This window comes from Cynoglossus semilaevis, chromosome 15 (genome assembly GCF_000523025.1).
Source record: "Cynoglossus semilaevis isolate Cse_v1.0 chromosome 15, Cse_v1.0, whole genome shotgun sequence".
Taxonomy (NCBI): Eukaryota; Metazoa; Chordata; class Actinopteri; order Pleuronectiformes; family Cynoglossidae; genus Cynoglossus; species Cynoglossus semilaevis.
Window position 1 is genome coordinate 8,523,236 of NC_024321.1, and position 20,560 is coordinate 8,543,795.

General features: G+C 41.9%; 1 protein-coding gene across 4 annotated transcripts in view; it reads left to right on the top strand.

Annotated features, from left to right (window-relative positions):
* Positions 1-20,560, top strand: part of LOC103390799 (transcription factor COE1) — a 68,994-nt gene that overhangs the window by 22,926 nt on the left and 25,508 nt on the right. For all 4 annotated transcript variants that reach the window (XM_025063009.1, XM_008326826.3, XM_008326827.3 and 1 more), the window contains one exon: positions 3,790-3,858. In XM_025063009.1, the coding sequence (XP_024918777.1) occupies positions 3,790-3,858 (69 nt within the window). The remainder of the gene's footprint in view (positions 1-3,789; positions 3,859-20,560) is intronic.

Sequence of the window (20,560 nt, forward strand, 5' to 3'; positions counted from 1 at the left end):
AACAACTGAAGAAGTTCAGGGAAGGGAATTCTAAGATGATTTAAAACTACACTGTACGCTGCTCTATACAGTGTTCTTCTGACTAGACTTAGCTTAGCTGTTCTTTTTGGAAATTAAGAGGCTCCTCATCACATTTAACTGGTGTAAATAGATGTAAATGCATTTAAATGTGCACCATAGAGATTTAATGAAAACACATAAAACTTAATCGAGTCTTAAAGTGTTAGGGTCAGAATTACTTTCCTCCGCTGAGATTCCTTCAATAGCTTCATTTCCATAACGCCGTGTGTCAGTTCATCATGTGATTGAGTACCGTCATTACCCAGAATCCCCTAATGGACACTTTGTTTCCATTCACTAATGAGTCCAGCTCGCTGTGTCTCTATCACGAGGCTCCCAGGTGAGCTCGTCCCAGTGGGTTAGTCTACCTGGATTACAGTGAGTACAGATGGAGGAAAACACCATTATTGCCTCCGTCAAAAGTGTTATTTTATCATTTCGCTGTTTGAAATTCATTGTTCCAATGATTCTCAGTGACACACTGATGCTCTACAAATGCTTAAGCCGTCACTTTATGTTGGTCAAGACCTCTCCTCAGCTTCTTGTGTCCCTGTTGGTAGCCATGCTGTCATTAAGGTCAAAGGTCAAGTTCCTACAACAAAGCAGTGACCAAAATGATACATTTTTATTTATTTAGTTTTAATTACTTTGTTGTTTATTCAGGAATACAACCAGGGCCTTGCTGTCTAATCCCACCTTGTTCTTAACAGAGACGGTGGCTCTTGCTGTTAAATAATCACAATCAAACATGAAAAGTGTGATAAGACCAACCCTTCAGGAGGGATTATTAGCTCATAAAGTATTATTAATTATATGAGAAAATGCTATAAAAGGCACTTGTTCAATGACTGGACAAAGCAAAATATGTGTAGAAACCTTGTTTGTTTTCTGGAGCCAAAAACCACCTGTCATAAACTGGTGTGACAGCAGCTGTGGCCAGGTTTGGCTTTGCTGGCATTGCCAGTGGGCTCCCACACTCGTGGCCCGCTCTTGGCCACCCGCCCCGCTGCCACCTTGATGGCCACTGGGCCTCTGGGCGATGCTGAGCAGAGCTCTCTGCCATGCCGGGCTGCACCACGGAACCATCAGGCTGCTGCAGGCCAGGACTTTAAGGGCCTCAGGTCATTATAGCACTTGGCCTTTGAAAGTCAGCCGTGAGCTGGTCCGGTCTGGACGCCGTTGTTTGGACACTGTGATCCAAACCCTGGCCTCTGATATCGCGCTCTTCTACAGTACACCACCACATCCTTAGGGAGTGTTTGAAGCGATCTTAAGTTGTGCAAGCGTGTGTGTGTTGTAGATGAAGGAGAGTCCACCCATGGCCACATCTGAAGTGACTGCTCAGCTGAGAGGCAGGAGGCGTGGCCTGTGTGTTGCGATATCTGTGATTAGCTGGCATGTGTGTTGTGTTTGTGTGACAGAGTGTGTGTTAGCATGTCTGCTCAAGTGACTGACAGCAAGAACAACACACAAATATTGTTTGTTTGGTTTTTGCCATCACTCTCTCTCTCTCTCTCTCTCTGTCTCTCTCTGTCTCTCTGTCTCTCTGTCTCTCTGTCTTCTGTCTCTCACTCTCTGTCTCTCACTTTCTTTTTCTCACTCTCTTTCACACACAGACACACTTAGTCATTAGGCAACGTGGCGTTCGTTGGCGTGGCGTGTGTGGTCCAGGGGGAACCGTCATTAAGGCGCTCAGCCAGGGTTTGTTTTGGCGTTGGAAGGGCCTCCGGTCCCTGGAGGGCGCCGCCGCGCTCCTGGGGTCCGGTTTGTTTATGACAGTTTGGAGGAGGCTGTCAGTGCCGCAGCACCAGTGGGTTCCAATGCTAATTGGTCTCCTGGAACCTTGGCTAATGGTTCCGAGTGGCTGGGGGGAATAAATTATTGTGGCGAGTTGGTTGGTTCGGTGGCAACTGTCGCACACACAAACACTACGTGGGTGCAAGTGCGCACACAGACACTGCCACCCACCCAGTTTCTGATTTTTCTGCACTTACAGATCAGACACTTTGATGAATGATTTATAAACACCTCATTTGACATTCGATCTGACGCTTGTTGGTCAAATGGTAATTTGATTCAGGACAGTAGGGGGCGTCACAGGGTCAATTAGGTTATTAGAAGTTACCGGAAGATATGCTAAAGAGCTCCATGAAGTAAAGAAAAAAGAAAAGGAAAATAAATAAAGACAAAAAGATCAAAATTATTCGATCCAATGTTAACTTTTTGAAAAGTTTCAGCCCCAGCCTCGTTCAGTTACTCTTTTAAGCTCAAAGTTTAACTTTTGACTTTAACAGAGAAAACATGTAGTCTTTGGTCTTTGATCTCTGCACTTCACTTTTCCAAAACCTTTTTTAATAACTTTTAATAACTTTAAATGTACCCTCATGGAACTAGAATACATCGTAGAACTTAAGTTCAGTGGGTTTCGCTTCCTTAAAAGCGCAAATATGCTCTTTTTAAATCATTCAAGGCTGAGAAGACACCAGCTAACAATACAGTCCTGAATTATTGAGTGAGAGTGGTGAAAGGGTCAAGATCAGATAAAATAGGACTCCTCTAAAGCTTCACATCAATAGTGGAGGTGTACAGCCCCACCACCTATTTCTGATCCACTATATCTATCTCTATAACTCCCTACACATGGCTGCGGTACCTGAGTCTGTTCTGCTGAGACCAACTGCTGGCTCACCTTCCTGAGGTGGTTCAAGAGAAAGAAAGAAACACACACACCTCCACCCACCTGCAGCGGTGGTCGGTGCCCACGTTGACCTCTGCTTCGGTGAGCCATTTCCTGGGCCACTGGCTGGTTGTCAGAGAGGAGGAGGAGGAGGAGGTGGAGGTGGAGGTGGGGTCACTGGGTGTCAGCCAACTGTTAGTGACCTTGGTTTGGACCTGAGCCAACTGTGTGTGTGTGTGTGTTAGTTTGTGTTCCATTTTTTTTTACATTTAAATATTTGAATACTACATACAATATCATACTTTTTTTTTAGATTATCTTAGGTTTATTGTTGTATTTCTCTGATGCTGAATAATTTTACCAATATTTAATTTAACCAATTTGTTACTACATCAATACCTTGTGTAGTATTATTTACATTTACATTTGATATTTATGGTCATCTTACAGGCTGACAATCAGACTAAAAATATACAAATAATTGACACGATGCTTTCTTAAAGTGTCCAGCATTTTCTTTCTAACAGAAAACTACAGTTTTAAACCACACCAAAGTCCATTACATTATTTAATAATTTTACATCACAGAACCCAGTAGCTGCTGATCTCTCACTGCCTGAGTAAGTACTTTTATATTAGATATTTTATTGTCTTTGCTGCTTGACTTTATTCATCTGGAATATTCTAGCAGTACAGACATATGACACTGGGCAGCAGTGGGCCAGCGTCTGCTCTGTCCCAGCAGGTGAAAGTCACTGATTTTCCCTCTGGACTTTGGTGTAGGGGAATGAAAAAGGCTGTCGAACAGTTATACAAGCAGGAAACCTAAAACGATTCTGACATAAATGTCATTACCTGACTCTTCTGTTAAGTGACAAAATCCGATTTTCTTATGCCCCTGCTGGCAGACATTTTTCTGCTGCAGGGAGCCTCCATGTCTCAGGCTGGTGGTGGCAGCAGGGGGTGCATGCAGCACAGACAGCTTTAATTGTTTAATAAAAAAAAACAAAAACAGCTTATTTACTTTTTATCTTGTTTTCTTCTTCTTTCAGTCGTTGTTGTGACAAGAAAAGCTGCGGAAATCGTAATGAGACGCCGTCAGATCCTGTCATCATCGACAGGTAAGAACTGCTGCTGTTCATACTCACCCACTCACAGACAACTGTCTTATGTGTTCGAGTGATCACAGGGGTCACAGGGGTCACATGGGTCACGGGTTGTTGAAGGTTAATTTAGCAAAATGACGTTACTTTGTAGACTTTGTGTTTTAGGATTTTATCCTAATGATTATCATTATTATCATTATTATCATTATTATCATTATTATCATTATTATTATTATGTATCATGTATTTGGTGGTCAGTGCTTGCGCTTCTTTGTAGTTTTGCTCGTTGTTCGGCTTTGACAACATCCGACTCTTTGTTTCCTGTTTTCTCACGTCTGAGCAACGAAACGACGCTCAACTGTGTGAATTCTGTCATCAACACCACACCCATGCTCACACACACACACACACACACCCCTGCCAAAAGACACATACAAAGAACATGAAAGCACATGTTCTTCCGTCTCATAGTAGAAACACGGTCTGATAAAACACCACTATTTGTAAGTGGTACAAAGAGGAACCCAGAGTGAAAGCAAAAGATTGGCTTTAGTTTTTGTGAATATTATTTCATTATTCCTAAAATATTAACAAATTTAAAAAGTAAAGTTCTCGAGGTAGACCAAAATTGTTCCACTAGTTTTAAGAGGAATCCATAAAAATAAAATTCTGCGGGACAATGAGCCAATGTCCCCTTTATAATGTCTACAATCATAAATTGTACCACATTTATTGTGTCTTTACAATAGAACAAATGTTAACCTTTAAAAAGCACTCTCATTTGAAGTGAAAACACTTGTAAATGTGCACCAGTATTAACTCGTGTAGGAGTAAATTGGAATTGTAATTCTCAACATCATGACTGTGTTTCAATGTGGTGGATTTTGACACCAAACACGCCATAGTCGACATCCAGAAGGTTATATCCTGTTGTTTGTACACCTTCTACAGTCTGTAACTGCTACTGCTTCACCTCTGTCATTCTTGATGTAAAATGACTTCCTTTGTGCAGTAGACAATGTAGGCCAGGAGACACTGGATCTAAACACAGTTGTTCTGAGGAATATCCATAGTTGGTGTCCTATAAAAGGTAATTTTACTGCTTGAACAATTTGTCATAGTACTGAAAAAAGTGGGGTTAATTTAAATCTGTTCTTTACTTAATATTGACCCACTTCCTACGTGTAAGCCGGCTGACTGATGAGAATTCATTAGTGATTCCTGTTCAGGTCAAACAGAATATCAATGGAACATCTTCATCAAAACTGAAACCGACACGAGAGTCTTGCTCTCTCTCTCACCCCTCCCTTCCTCCTTCCCTCTGTCTGTCTGTCCGTCTGTCTCTGTCTCTCCCTCCTTCTCTCTGTGTTAATGGCTAAAATCCTGCAGACGCAGCAGAAGGCTGCGCAGACTGATTGTCGCTACATGCCGTTATTACACGCTAATATTGCAATTAGATGGGCGAGCCAGGCAGTAAATTCCCTCTGAGTGTCAGGGCGGATGAAGAGGCGGAGCTCTAATTACCCAGAACACACCTTTGCACGCACACCCCTGCTGTCCGACCAACACACTCCTGCTTTAATGGTCAGTCCTTTACTGTGAGGTCATGACCCTTGGAGTCTCTTTCTCTCTCTCTCTCTCTCTCTCTGTCTCGCACACACGCACACACACATTACCTGCTGCTCTAACAACGTTTGCGGGTTTGATGTCCTTTTCTGGAGATGAGTTAGGAGTGATGTAGAATCACCGCTGACCTTTGACCCTGTCCGCTGCCAACGTGTAAGAAAGAGACGTGAGGAAAATGTAACTCATCACTGTTGAGAAGTCTCTTCTCCGTCCTCTCTCATTTGCTTTGGATGATTACAAGAAGGATAAAGTGAGATCTGCTATGACGTATGATTTGGAGATCGTAATTCTGTCTAACAGATGGGATGATGAGCTGGAGGTTTGGTAGGTGAAGATGCCGACGTTGTGACGTTGTCTTTGGGAGTGACCAGGTTGGACAGGATTGGAAATGAGGGGTGGGTCACAGGAACAACTGGTGTAGGAGTGAGCAGGACCCCAACATTAATTGTAGACACTGTGAAGGAGATATAGGTTGATGGTTGTTGAGTTGAGGAGACAAAGAGGTGAGATGAAGGCAGATGATCTGCTGTGATGACACCTGAAATGAGCAGCCATCAAAGCCCCACCAATGTAAAATTGACATTCATTTGACTTGATAGATAAGATTTGATAGAAGAAGACGTCTTTAGTTTCAGGTTAGTTCAGCCGTTGGACTGCTATGGTTAAGGTCAACAATGAGGCTTAAGATTGGTTGTTTACAAATGAATGCATGACAATGAAGCACGGTCACATGAAGAAGCTACAGTAACATCTGTATATGTGTGTCCTGATAATAGTTTAGATAATTATGTTGTTATGTTGGGGCTATCTCCCCCTTAGACTCTCTCTCCCCCCCGCCCCGCCCCTCCCTCTCCCTCCCTCTCTCTATCTTTTCCTCTTCAGCATTGTATGATATTGATTGGGCCGACGAGGACCATCAGATGAAGAGTATAGATTTACTATAAAAGCAGAAGGATACTGTGCGAGCATGGCTGAAATTGGGGGTTGAGGAAGGGAGGAAGAGGGGGTGAAATGCAGAAAGACACACAGAGAGAGAGAGAGACAGAGAAAGGTTGGTTTGTGGTCCAAAGATGGCCGCAGGGGGTTGTGGGTAATTTGACTTAAGTGTGGCGGCAGATATATGCAGGTCAACTGCCGTCGTTATTTAAGGCAACCGAGAGACGTGACGCATAAATAGAGTAATGCATCACAGATAAACCACGTCAGTTCGGAGCCTCATCTTGGCCGTATTAAAGACATCATGTGCATTGTGGGAAATGCTTGCAGGAGACAAATGCAGATGGCTGCAGCTCATGAACTAAGACGCAGCCCCAAGAGAGAACATCTGGAAACTTCCATTTACTTTTTTCTGTTACACTCAGAGGTCAAACGTCAGAGGTCAAGTATCGGTCTCAGTCAGTCCTGTTTTTAGTATTTCAACACTCGCTGTGTGTGTTTTATGTGTGCGCATGTGTGTCTAAATTAACAAGGTGCTTTGCCTCAAGGGGCTGAAGTGCATGCTGGGAGGAGGATTTGGTGAAGGGTGAGGATTTGGGGCGACTCCTGGAGTTCCCATGATCCCCTGGTGCTGATGTGTGTGTGTGTTTCCAGCTGAGCACTGCTGGATGTTGACATGAAGGTGGTTAATGAAGCTGCAGGTGATGATGTAATCACATTTGGCTTTAAATCTTCGATCCAATTAAGAATCCACAGGAAGTGAGTGATGGTGGGCTTTAAGTTTTTTTAATTATATTATTATTATATTAAATGCAGTACATATAAATATTAGAATGTAAACTGTAGTTTTTGATTTTATTTATGTGCTTGAAGTATTACTTTAAAGGCTTTAATTAATATGATTTACCTCCTTTTCTTTTTTCTTCTTTTTCCTTTTACATCTTTTGACAAAGAAAACCTATGTTGGTATTATTAAATTTATTTCATTTAAAAAGACCAGCATGGGAAAGAAAAGCTTGTGTGTGTCTTTGTGTGTGCACGTATGCATGTGTGTGTGTTTGTGGGTGTGTTAGCAAAGTGAGACGGGCAAGCCCAGGCAGAAAGAGAGAGAGGGAGAGATGATGATGTGTGATGAAGAGGTGAGTGGTGGAGGAAGTGGAAGGGGGTTGTGGTGATGGAGGAGTGAGAATGAGACAGTTGGGGAGGGGGGGGTGGCGGCAGGGGGTGAAGTGAAGGGGGAGTAGGAGAAGGAGTTGAGGAGGGCAGATGTATTGATTTCTATATAAAGATGGAGGGGAGAGAGAGAGAGAGAAAGAGAGAGAGAGGGTTTTAATTACATATCTTCTGCTTAGTTAGATACTTGGTCTCTTTAGCCTCTTTTACACAGAGGTTGGGGTATATTCCCACCACAGTGCCCCCCCCCATACCTCCTTTATACCTCCATGCTAGCAGTTTTGCTATCAGTGCCTTTTCTTTGCATATAAACAATCAAGTTGTGGGGCGGTTTAGGTTGGGGTTAAGTTAAAACAGAAAATAAAGCTGTAAAAAGAAATTGTCTGAAAGTGAATTTGAGTTTCCAAATACTTCCATGGCTTCAAATACAGCCATGTGAGTCATTTTTCAATTACTTTTCGAGGACCATCTTTTATCTGTGCTCTATATTTTATTTTTTAACTTGACCATATGCTCATAATGCCCTATTGAAAATAATTAATGTATATACTGACTCGTATAAAGCTAAAAAAAAGATCTAAATGCATTTGGTGTCTCCTCATAAAGGTGCCTCCTTTTTGTTAATCAGAAACCCTTATACTTTCTTTGAAATTCTTGTATGCTGATTGGCCTATGTCTGATTCATTTTGAGGCCTATGAATATGAATATGAGTTCTGGGTGCAATACTTTTGCTGGCCAATAGGGATTGATACTTTTTTTATCTCAGGAATCAGCATATTTTATCATGAAATGTTCTTGCTTTGTGTTTCGCCAATTGTCCAGCTTTTATCTAACATTCCATCTGAGTTTAGGAAGTAAAATAAAGTAAAAAAAAAAAATCTTACTAAACTTTTTGGTTGGGTGGAAAAAAAAACAAGCTAACAAATCATCTTCTGGACAGCATTATCATCTTGTTACAGCTTTTAAATAGTGGAGGCAGCATCGCAAAACACAAATGTGACGCCCTTGAGGTAGACAGTACAGTTACCCAGCTGCTTGTGAAAAGTTTTTATAAAGTTTTAAAGGAAACTTTCTACAATTGATGCAGCAAGACATACGAGACAAGCCATCAGGATGTGAGTGAGGCTCAACATGAAGGTTAGGAGGTCAGGACGGTCAATCCATGGTGTAGAGTACTATTTGGACACAAACAATAGACTTGTTACCTCTGGTCGACTGGGACGGTGAATTTGGTTTGTGTTGAACTGAATCTTGATCAATGACACGAAAACATCTTCATTAATACAGCACCTGAGGCTTCTTCACATTTAGTCCAAGCTGCAACTCTGGTGTGGAAAGTGTGGAACTTCACACTTTATATCATCGATACATTTATACATTTATATCTCTATATAATGATCTAATAATCTTTATAATGTCTCCAAATTAAAATAAAACTTTTATATTCAACTACATAGTTTTTTTAATATATTTTTCTTGCGTTCTAGTGCTGATTAGTCTCCAAATTAAAATAAAACCTTTATATTCACAACCCTCAAAGTCTAAATGTGAATTCAACTACATAGTTTTTTTAATGTATTTTTCTTGCGTTCTAGTGCTGATTACATTTCCTTTAAACGCAGGTATGACACACACACACACACACACACACACACACATGTACACAGATGTTTTTCTTTGCTTGACAAAATGCACCTCCGCAGTTTTTTTATTTGGCAAAAGTGTGAAAACAATTGAGCAGCTGAACTGAGCTGCTTCCTGCTGCTACACACACACACACACACACACACACACACACACACACACACTGTAGCTCAGTCAGCCACAACACAAATCAATACCACTTTATAATTCAGGATTGCTGGAGTTTGGGTTTTAGGGCAGAGCCTAGGCTTCCAGCCTTCATAAATATTACAGTGTTATTGACTTGATCTCAATGAATTGGAGATTTTCGTCTTCTGCTTTTTTTTTCTCCCCCCTCCTTCCACCTCCTCTAAATCCCCCTCCCCCCCCACACCCACTCTGCACTATTCCCCCTTTTGCTGCTTTTGGGTGTTTCTGTGGAATAAAGTCTTCTTTATTCATTCTCTTTGAGCTGCGGATGATACGGCTAACAGTAGCTAATAACGTACACTGACACACACACACACACACACAAACTCACAGCTGCCTGCACTGTTTGTCCGTCTGAGTAGATTTGTCAAGACTCACATTCAAACAGACTTTTTGTTAGACACTTATTAACAGGGTCTGTGGTATGTGTGTTTGAGAGCGAGTGAGTGAGTGAGTGAGTGAGTGAGTGAGTGAGTGAGTGAGCGAGTGAGTGAGTGTGTGTGAGTGAGTGAGTGAGAAAACAGAGATACACACAATCAATCCAGGTCAGTTTATTCCCATCTGGTTCATTGATTGACTTTAGGATAAAAACTGGGAAACACACACACACACACACACACACACACACACACACATAATAATAATAACACTAAAATGTTTTTTGACATAATTTGAAGACATGATTTACCCAGAGTCCTCTCTGCACCCCCGTGTCTGGATAAACGTATTGATTTTCCTCTTGACCACAAGCAGCCAACAAATCTTAAGACGTATTTTCCTCTGACTTTATCATGAGATACCAAATCAATAAAGAAATCTTCAGAATAAAAGCAGATAAGGTGAGTTTTACTTTGAAAATGTTAAGCTCTAAAAGAGCGGGTTTACATTTTTGAAACTGATTAACTGATACGTTGTTGACAATGATGTCAATCTTCAAAGATATAATTATATTTCAGTTCACCCTCTTCACCGTCTTTTGACTGAGAGCCAGCCTCCGTGTCTCAGGCTGGTTCTCTCAGCAGGAGGTCCTCACCCTCCACGCTCCCATGTACAACAACTCCAAAATCTAATACAACCAATTCAAAGGGATTGATCAGCTTGATGGAACCGTAAAGTACATAAATACAGAGTGATGTTAAAGCTTTTAGGTTGGTTTAAAGTCTTGAGGATATTTGGCTCCGAAGTTTCTTGAGTCATTTTCCAGCAGGTCTTAGCTTTCGGTTACAGCCGATGATCCTCGTGCACTGCCCTTGTGCACAGCTCTCTTGGCTAATGTCTCTTCGTCTGCTGTGGGATAATCATGACTGAAATATTGAAACGGCGACATTTTGGAGGCAAGTGCAGCAGAAATGTGGCACTTGGCAGAGCAATGAGGAGGTAGAAGAGGAGGGGCTGCAGTCGTCTTCCTCAGCCCCACAGTAAAACCCTCGTAGTGGGTAGTGCCATCTGGCCAGAGCCCCTGGTGGAGGCGTAACGGGGCCCAAAAAACTCGGGGTCGAGATGCTTTACTGCCCAAGCCTGCTGCCTGCAGATGGCAGCGGGCGTGCCGCTGGAAAACGCCAAGGTCGAGGCGTCATGTGGCGCCACGGAGAGGAGAGCTAAACGGCAGCAGGGACGGGGGTGGAGTGGGGGGGGCAAGAGAGAGGATGGCGGGGGGGAGGGAGGCACCGCTGGAGCCAGAGCAACATCAGGGCTGTGCTATGCTACATTAAAGAGCAGCGCTAGCTCGCCATATGGGAGGGCTACTGCTATCAAAGCTAATAGCTATGTTAGCTTAATGTGTGCCCAACACACACACACATAGACACACACAGAACACACACACACATAGTAAGGTGGCAGCTGGCGAAATGAAAAGACTTCAAGTACAAAGGAATTTAATAAAAGACCAGCTGAATGAGACAAAGAGACAGACACATGAGACTGAATGAGACAGACAAGGAGAGACATACAGTATGGAAGATGTAAACAGTAGGATGGGACACAGAGAAGATGAGAAAAAGTGGGAAAAAAAGACAGTAAAACAGAAATGAAAGGCTCATTAAATATGTCCTTAAAACTTCCTTACAACTTTCTTAGCTGGTTGCTGTCTTTACTACTTATATTAAGTGAAGTGCATGAGTGTTTTTCTTTTTCCTCATCAGTCCAGGCACGGTGTGTTGTATTTGCTGTTGGAATGCCCTGGTCCATTTATTGAGTGCTCTGATACAACACTATGGTTTAAAATATTTACTGTATAATTCACACCTCAGTTAGAACATTATCTACAAGAACAAATAAGGAATGAAGCTTCCAAAACAGTTTCTACTGGATATGAGAAATTCAGCCCACGAATGCACACAGTGCTCAGAAAACTTTAAACAAGAATTTATCTACACTCAACTACTCAAGAAACAATTTTTTAAAACAATAATAATTTATTTCTTTTATTGAAATTAATTACTTTAAACTTCTTTTTGTAAATCATCTCCTCTGAGCTAATCCATTCCCATCCCTCCCCCAAAACTTTGTCTTAATAACAACTGTTAAGTTGCAAACATTAATGTCTGTACTTTGTCTTCATTCTGTGTCTCTTTCTGTCCCCCTCCTTTTTTTTATTACTGTAAAGGGATTTCACTTTTTTCTGAAATCTTCTCACTGTCTTTCTTTGTCCCTTTCACTCTCTCTTATTTTAACTCTGAACACAATTTACTTTTCCTAAACCTCTCTTTCTCACTCCCCCGCTCTTGGAGGCTCCTCACCTCCTCAGGTAAATTGAGTTTTCAAGGTGAACGTCCCATTACAGGAGAAGGTTGACAAATTAATTTGGTGGAGCCTTGTTGCATTGTGGGTAGCGATAGTGACCGGCCTGTCAATTTGAGGAATGAGGCGCTGCCTGCCGGGCCAGATGGGACAGAAATTGAGCAGCACATTAGCTAATTACTTATGCAAATCACCGCCAGTCACTGCACCTTAACTTAAGCTGTCTGATGACACGGAGGGAGGGGGGCGGAGACTGTTGGGTGACGCGAAGACACAAACACTCGTCCACACAGAGTGACCCTCTGTGTGTGCAGCACAGAATCCTTAAGCCTTAAAGAGGTCAGCAGCACAGAATCCTTAAGCCTTAAAGAAGTTCATCATGAGATTGACAGCTGACCGTCTGAACCTGAATTGTTGAACGTGTGTCAGTGCTAGCATTTTGAAAGTATGGAGTTTTTGGATCCACCTCTTTGCAGCCGTTGGTGTCATTTGACGCCCAGCTCTCTAATCCATCGACCTAGTCTCCTCACTGCCCTCACTCTGCTGTTACTTTTGATGGTATAGTTTTGGAGCCAGGAATTAGCTTCTCCTTCATCATGAAGTAATTAAAGAGGAGTTGAATGAACCTAAAGAGACCTGATACTGCATCCTTTTTTCTATTTCATGAATTTGCCCGATGGTAAAAACGGGTTACGTTAAAAATAAATACTTCCCCTGCTGGTGCTCAACTCCTGCGTGTTCTCTTTAATCCTTGACTACAAGTCAATATTGACCAACAGGACATAATCCTTCAACCACTGGCCTAAATCCTCCTCCTCCTACTCTTTATCACTACCCAGAATCCTTCACTCTACATCCAGGTGTTCATTTAACGTTCAACGGCAGATTGGTAAGGACGCCCCTGAGTCTGATTCCCTCCACCACCAGCCGAGCAAAGAGTTGTGCTCTGCCAAAATTCTCCCATAAACCCACCTCCTCCTGCTCCCATCCTCCCATTCTGTCTTTTGCCTCTTCCGTCATTCTTTTGTCTGGACTCTATCTTTTCTGGTCCAGGTTTCAGCTCTGCCCTTTATGTGGCTCCAAAAGCTGGACACAGTTTAGTTTTAACAAATGATGTATAAACTTGTATGATGTATACATTTGGTCCAGATACATCAAACACGGCTGTAGGATTCTCAACAGATTTGGTGAAAAAAGTTCATTGTAGACGAGTATATAAAAGAAACATAAAATGAAAAGTCCAAAACAAGGGCGAAACAGCATCCTGTAGAAAACACAGTAGCTCAGTGCAGCGTCTGCAGTGACGAGCTGCAGATTTTTTTCCAAGTTTTCCCAGCATGCACAGCAGGCAGTCCCAGGGCTTTACAGTGAGGCTTAAGTTTTGCTACGTGGACGACCTTGCTAATCACACGCCGCTAATCCAACCCGTCAAAAGCAAAACCTGAAGCTGGAATCAAACCTTGTCCTCGTGGTCACTCTTTAATTAGCTGGAGGATGCTGGGAAAAAAAAACTAAGCAAAGGAGATAGAGGAAAGGAGAGAAGACAGACAGCTGGAGGCTGCCCCCAACCTTCTTTTCCTCCACCTCCTTCTACTCTTTCTCCTCCTCTTCTTCCTCTGGAGGCTTCACGTCCGTTAAAATCGAGCTGAGCCGGGGGCAGCAGGCCACCTACTTCAGAGAGAGAGAGAGAGAGAGAGAGAGAGAGAGAGTTCAGGTGTGCGCCAAGGAAGTGAGAGTGATAGACTCCAGCGCGTGTGTTTGTGTGTGTGTGAGAACAAGCATTGATCCATTGATCGCGGCGGTGTAGCAGTGGCGCCCCCCTGAGCGCCGCCAGGCTTAACTGTTATTACTGCTGTTGCCGTTTAGCTGTCAGTCATTAATTAATGTAGTCACAGTGTTAGCTGTCAGTCTCCAATGAACACAGACACACACACTCACACACACATTTTTGATGGTAAAGAGGTGTGTATTTTAGTGTTCAACCTGACGCTACATCTCAGTCTGGATTGGCCGCAGGACGTTTGAGAGCTGTGATGCGTTCACCTACATTTACTGAGTGTGTGTTTGTTCTTCAAACTCCACATTAGCTGTAAAGGTGGTAACATTTTCTCACGACAAATGTTTTTATAACAACACTACATGGTGGATACAGGCCGTGTAACCACTGTGTGTCACTTAGTTCAGAATTCCTGACTCGTCAGTTTTGTTTCTTTAAATTTCAGGAGACTCTCTTTTGCCACATACTCTCTCCTACAGTTGAGGTCGCTCTTAGTGCTTATGTGGCAGAACGGAGCATGTAAGTGGAGTAGAGCAGTGAGAGTCGTCTCTCTCACTAAACAGTTTGCCGTGTGACAGGTTTTCTATAACCTGTTTTGCTCAGCGCTCCTCCAAGACAGCACCCAACTACCATTCCTTCTCTAATTCAAAGGAGGCTTTGCCTTTGAATTGTTTGAGCTTTTTCTACTTAAGACATTTTTTCCAATCTATGTTTTTTGTCCAGCACAAACTAAAATATCATGCTTCTCTAAATAAAAAAGCCCACGTATTATTTGTTCTTACTTTTTAAGGATTGGCTTATTGTTATTACGTGGATTGAATACTCTGTACTTCAGCTAAGGGACATTGGAGTCAGCTTGAATCAAAGAGAAAAGAAGCTTCCGTGCTGCATTTATACAAATTTACCAAAGGAAATAACAAGCTGTAGAAAAGAAAAATCTGATTTTTAAGGAGGCCCATTCACGGAAATAGTAGTTTAATGGCCTTGATAGAATCATGCCTGGGTGAAAGCCTCACAGATCGGCCAGTGGAGATCCTAGAAAAACCTTCCAAATGAGAGAAGCTTTCCTGGAGACAGATCTTTGGTGTTAGGGAAGAACAGTGGAGGCGGACTGATTGTTTCCTAACAAACATTGTTGTTATCCGGACGATGCAACCTTTAAATCACACCCTTCTCGTCCAAAGCCAAAACTGTGGCTGTCAGCATTCGCCCAATTATATTGTCAATGATTTCTCACATGTACTTTTTTGTAGCGGGAGGGAAAACAGTTCTGGGCTGCTGTTTCACTAAGGTGAAGGATAGGTACTCCATGCACATTTCCAGGAAATGACCTAACTTGGGCAAAGTGGACCACTCTGTGGTTCTGCTCAGCTCTAAATATAACCTGCAGGTGCAGGGAGAGGAAAGAAAAGCCATCACTGATGAAGTGTGGTGGTTCAGCGTGACAGTTCGTGTTGTGTGTTTATGGATGGAGAATGGGGAGTCGCCCACTAAGAAAAAATCAACGCTTATTGTTCACATGCCATTGTGGCCCATGGTTGCCCCTATTGGCTGGTCTCGCCAGTTTATAGTAAACTATAAACTTTAAGAAAATAACAATGTTAAAATGATCATTTCAAAAGAAAAAAAATATAATAATAATAATAAATGATAGTAAAATAAAAAAGAAATACAAATGTAAGTACAGTATATATTTTTCAACATTTTGGTACATGGCCATGCTTCAGTTGTGCTCTACAGATGGAGATGTGATCAAGTCACTTCTACAGGACAGATTCACTGACTTGACTCTGACACTGTTTGCTTTTCTTAGCTTAACTATGTACTGATGTGATGGTGTGTGATTGATCATCTGACATTTTCAGCTTCAACAAACTTTATGTTCCGTGATGAGCGGTTTCCTGTCTATAACAGAGGGACACATGTTCTCTGTTACACACACACACACACACACACACAGAGAGAGAGAGAGAATAAGAAAGAGGGGATAGAAGAAGTGCATGATGGGAGATTCTTCTCCTGGGAAACTGTTTCCTCCAGCTGAGTCCAGATGTTTTATACCCAAACACACACAGACACACAAACACACAAATATTTGTTGGGACACTTATTAATGCACTGATGCAGACAATGGGAAACAGTACCAGTTTAGTTGTTGACACTCATCACCACTCGTTGTATTTATCCAGTTGTCCTCTCTCTTCCCCTCTCTCTCTCTCTCTGTCTCTCTCTCTCTCTCTCTCTCTCTCTCTCTCTCTCTCCTTTGGCTGCCCTCACCCTTCTCTGTGGGTCGTGTGTGTGACTCGTCTCACCTGTCTGCTGCCAGGTCACACCGTCCCACTGAGGGGTGATCAATAGGCAAGCAGGATGCAAGTTCTCTCTCTCTCTCTCTCTCAGTATCACACAATGCCTTTTTATTTCTAGTTATTATACATGTATCTGCTTTAAGATCAAATTTTAAAAATGACATTTATTAAAACAAAATTTTATTGTATTTATTTTTTATTTAAAGTATTGCTCAGTTGTTGCCAACTGTTGTTGGCATGTATGTGCCAGTGTCCTCCTGTAGGTGCTGCTGCTTCCCACTGTGTAAACATAGTTACTCTATGTTTTTGCTGACACTGCAGTGTCATTGTGGATGGCTGGACACCACACAAGCGTGAAAACAACAGAAACTAAAAAAAAAACAACAAAAAAAAACAACAACAAAACACATACACAGTGACAGGAAGAGGTGTCAGTGAAGAAGAAGTGAAATGTAGGAACAGAGGCTGTGGGCGGTGAGTCTCCTTGTGGCATTTGTTGAGGACGGTTTTTCACCTGCAGGCTTTGCACATATGGCTGCTAGCTAAAAATAAAGACAATGCACATAAATTAGCATAGATTATGAGCAGTGAGGCCCATTTAATATGCAAATGAGGTGAAATATTAGGAAACACCTTCTGTCGGAGAGAATTCATTAGAACCTTCTGGAAAATTAATGATTAAACATCGCTGCGTTTAGGGACGACCAGAGACAACCAGGACCCGGTCAGGGAGTGAGCAACTTTGTGTGTGTATGTATCTATGTATGTGTGTGTGAAAGGAGAGAGCATTGGCTGTGTGTCAAAAGACCAAATTAGACATCTCTCCTCACTTCTTGCCTCTTTCCACACAGTCTTCTCTAAGTAAAACCACGGCTGCCGGTTAGGAAAGCATTCACAACCGATGGTTAATAAAACTGATGTGGCCTAAAAGGCTAAGACGTCTCATCTGCAGGGACACTGCTCCTCTGCCTGCACTTTATTTATGTCCTTTTTTTATTTACCTACTTGCAGGGAAACCTCTGGTTGCTAATATTTACAAGTTGAAAAGAGACACATGAGATGGCAGTGATGCAACTCAAGGGATGCTGTGCTGCCATTACCACCCAAATAGACAGAGGTGGAGAGAGGGGCAGAATCAGCTCATAGAAAGAGAGTTGCTGATTATTACTGTAGATCTTATATACAGTAAAAACAGTTTGTTTCAAAAGTTTTAGTGGTGAGACTACTGTGTATATCTGTTCAGATGGGGCAGAGTGCTTGTTTCCTGACCATCGAGTGAGGGTCTCACTGCTGACAAGGACCAGAATTTACACTCTTAAATGCATTAACACAATACCCAGAATTTGTGGGAAACATTTAATGCTGGCAGTGAGCTTTCTGTCCAATACATTTACATTAAATACTTGGAAGACGGGAGCTGTGGTTAACGTAGACACCAGTCTAAGCCTTTGGCACAGCACTGTTTTACATTTCTAATGTATGGTAGGGAGTCACTGGTGAAGATACTTGTACAGTAACAGCTGTCTTTTTGTTTCAGCTGTTTTAGAAGTACTCCTTCATTTGTTCTCTGGACAGATGATCAAACAAACTCTTGATACTGATTGGCTGCCACCTTGTGTGTGTGTATGATGAAGTACCTGTGAGTGCCTTTGTGTGTGTGGTCAGATTATGGGGTCGTGTCATACACACTTTCTTTTAGATTTGCACCTTTATATATAGTTATTTTAAGACCTGATAACATTTGACCAGCTCCTTATAGAGACAGACTCTCAGAGTCCTGTGTTAGCTGCAGTCTGGCCTGAGGTCAGAGCAGATGGTGTGTCTGGTTTCACCTTGCTGCTGACTGACCGCTGGTCCCAGTGCAATCCAGAGGCCGAGCACAGCAGCCACCAAACAGATGGAGATGTGAGAGTTTAAAATAATAAAAAAAACAACAACCTGAATCTGAGTGAGGAGGAAAACATACATGTTTACGCCAGTGTGTGTATTTGTGTGTGTGTGTGGAGTTCAAAGCAAAGTAAATTACATTTACGTTGTAACGCTTGCATCATTATTCCTCTTTATAAGCAAGCACCCAGAAGCAGCTGTGCACTGTCTGAATCCCTCATAAATTATTAACAAAAAACGTTTTTATTGTTTTATCCACTGTAACTAATAAGACCAATAATTATCAGTCAGCACTTTAATCAAAATAAAAAAGGAACATTTGATCACAGACTTTCATTCCTGAAACCAAAAACAATAATAAGTGTAATTTATGAAAATAAAAACAAATCCAAGAGAATATAATAATTATTTTATACCATACAGTAGCAGTGATACAGCTCTGCTGTGTGGTGTGACAGTGTTAATTTATATAATATTTAATATTTCTAAATTCAAATTGAATCCAATAATAACACTGGAAATGACAAATCAGTATTTTACAAATAAAATAACAGTTTGTGCTAAAATGTATAAACTGAGGTTTTCTTTATCAGTTGTATTGGAAACAGGAAAATGTGCTTCAAATAATCAGAATAAAAAGAACTTCCAGATACTTCCATGTTCTTAGATAAAATTGACTCTGTGGACCTTAAATTATTTTATTTCTTCCCCCAATTTTTTTTACATGATTTTTTAATTGTCTATCAATCATAAATTTTGTTTAACTGTTTTGACTCTCAGCTCCACAAATAGTTGATATTTGCTTTAGTGGCTTTGAGGAACCAGATGATTGGCTTCTGATTAGAAGTGTCACGGTTATCATCTGTGAGAGTGTGAAGTTTCCTGTGCATCATGTGACCTCACCTTATTTCCTCCAGCAATGGGTGCTGCCTACCATGAAGAGAAGAGAATGAAGTGGTTTGAGGGCCGCTTCAGGCGTTTATTCAAATGTCTCCTTCTTTAATTGAGCTTCAATAACGCAGACGTTGATGCGTCAGACGGACTCTTAATGAAGGCTTAGAGGCCAGCAGAGCAGTCCCTGCGTTGAATAATAACACAAATGTTAGACTGAATCAGACATAAACCTGTGTGAACAAACATCAGCCCAGGCTGACGTGCTCAGGACAACGCTACTTCAGCGGCTAATGCTAGTAATAAAAATGTCCCTACAACAGCAAAGGTTGTCACTGATGAACTGCTGCTTTTATCAGTGAGTTCAGATGATTTTTTGTGTGTACTGTTTAAATTGAACTCAGTTACACAATATAACAACACAAGGCAGTGGTAAACTGGTTGTTTTTCACTTTGGACTTGGTGAAAACATCTGTTTCCTGTCTGTAAGTTAAAACGTTGAAGCTTTTCTTGTTGTTTTAATATCTAACATGCATATTTCCAGTTGCCTCTTCTAACAGTTACGTTACCAGTCTTTCAGACTTTTTCCAGCAGTAGGTGGCGCTCATATGATAGTCAGTACCATGTCAAAGCCTCTTTCAATGCCATGTTAAAATATAAATGATCTCTTTAACGTCTTCACTTGTCATTTTTGTCTAGAACTAACATGAGGCCGCTGGCTGTTCGCCACCTCCCAGAATTCATAGTGCCGGTAGAGCTGGATGTCAGAGAGCAAGCAAACGAAAAGCAGGGAGAAAAAACAACGTCTGTCTGTGTGCGCGCATGTGTGTGTGTGTGTGTGTGTGTGTTTTAGTGCCTCATCAAATATTTAGTCTGATTGTACATGCTCCTGTAATTGCCATCTCTGCTCGTGAATTATTGATGATGTGCGCACAGACACACACACACACATACACACACATGGTTAGCTTCAGATCATCATCTAAATTCCTCAGTAATTATTTGAAGACACTTCAGAGTCAATATTAGACTGTAGTGACCTAATGAGGCTGGAGCCACATTCGCTCCGTCCTTTTATTCTTTCACCTTTTTCTTCTACTTGCTTCATCTCCTCCTTCTGTATTTTTCTGTTTTTCTGTCTTTTTTTTTTGCTCTATTACTTTCCACTGTCCTGCACATCTCTCTTCTTCCTCTTTCTCATTTTATTTTTCTCCCTTGTTTTTCTTTTTGTCATATCCTCAAATCTTGTTTTCTTTCTTTCTTTCTGCATTTTGTGTTCTGGAACAGATGAGATGTGACTGTGGTGTAAGCAGTGTTAGCGTTGTTAGCGTGTTAACCAGGACGACGGCCTGGGCTCGCCACGCTTGCTTTGTGTTCTATTTCAGTTTCAGGCGTGCTGGCCTAGACTCGCCAGGCGGTCAGGTGGTAAACTGGCAGCGGCGGGAGGCACAGCATCTTCTCATAGAGAGAGAGAGAGAGAGCAAGAATCAAAGTGTGAGCGCGAGCAACAGCGGCCGTGGCGAGGCAGCATTTAAAAATACTCCT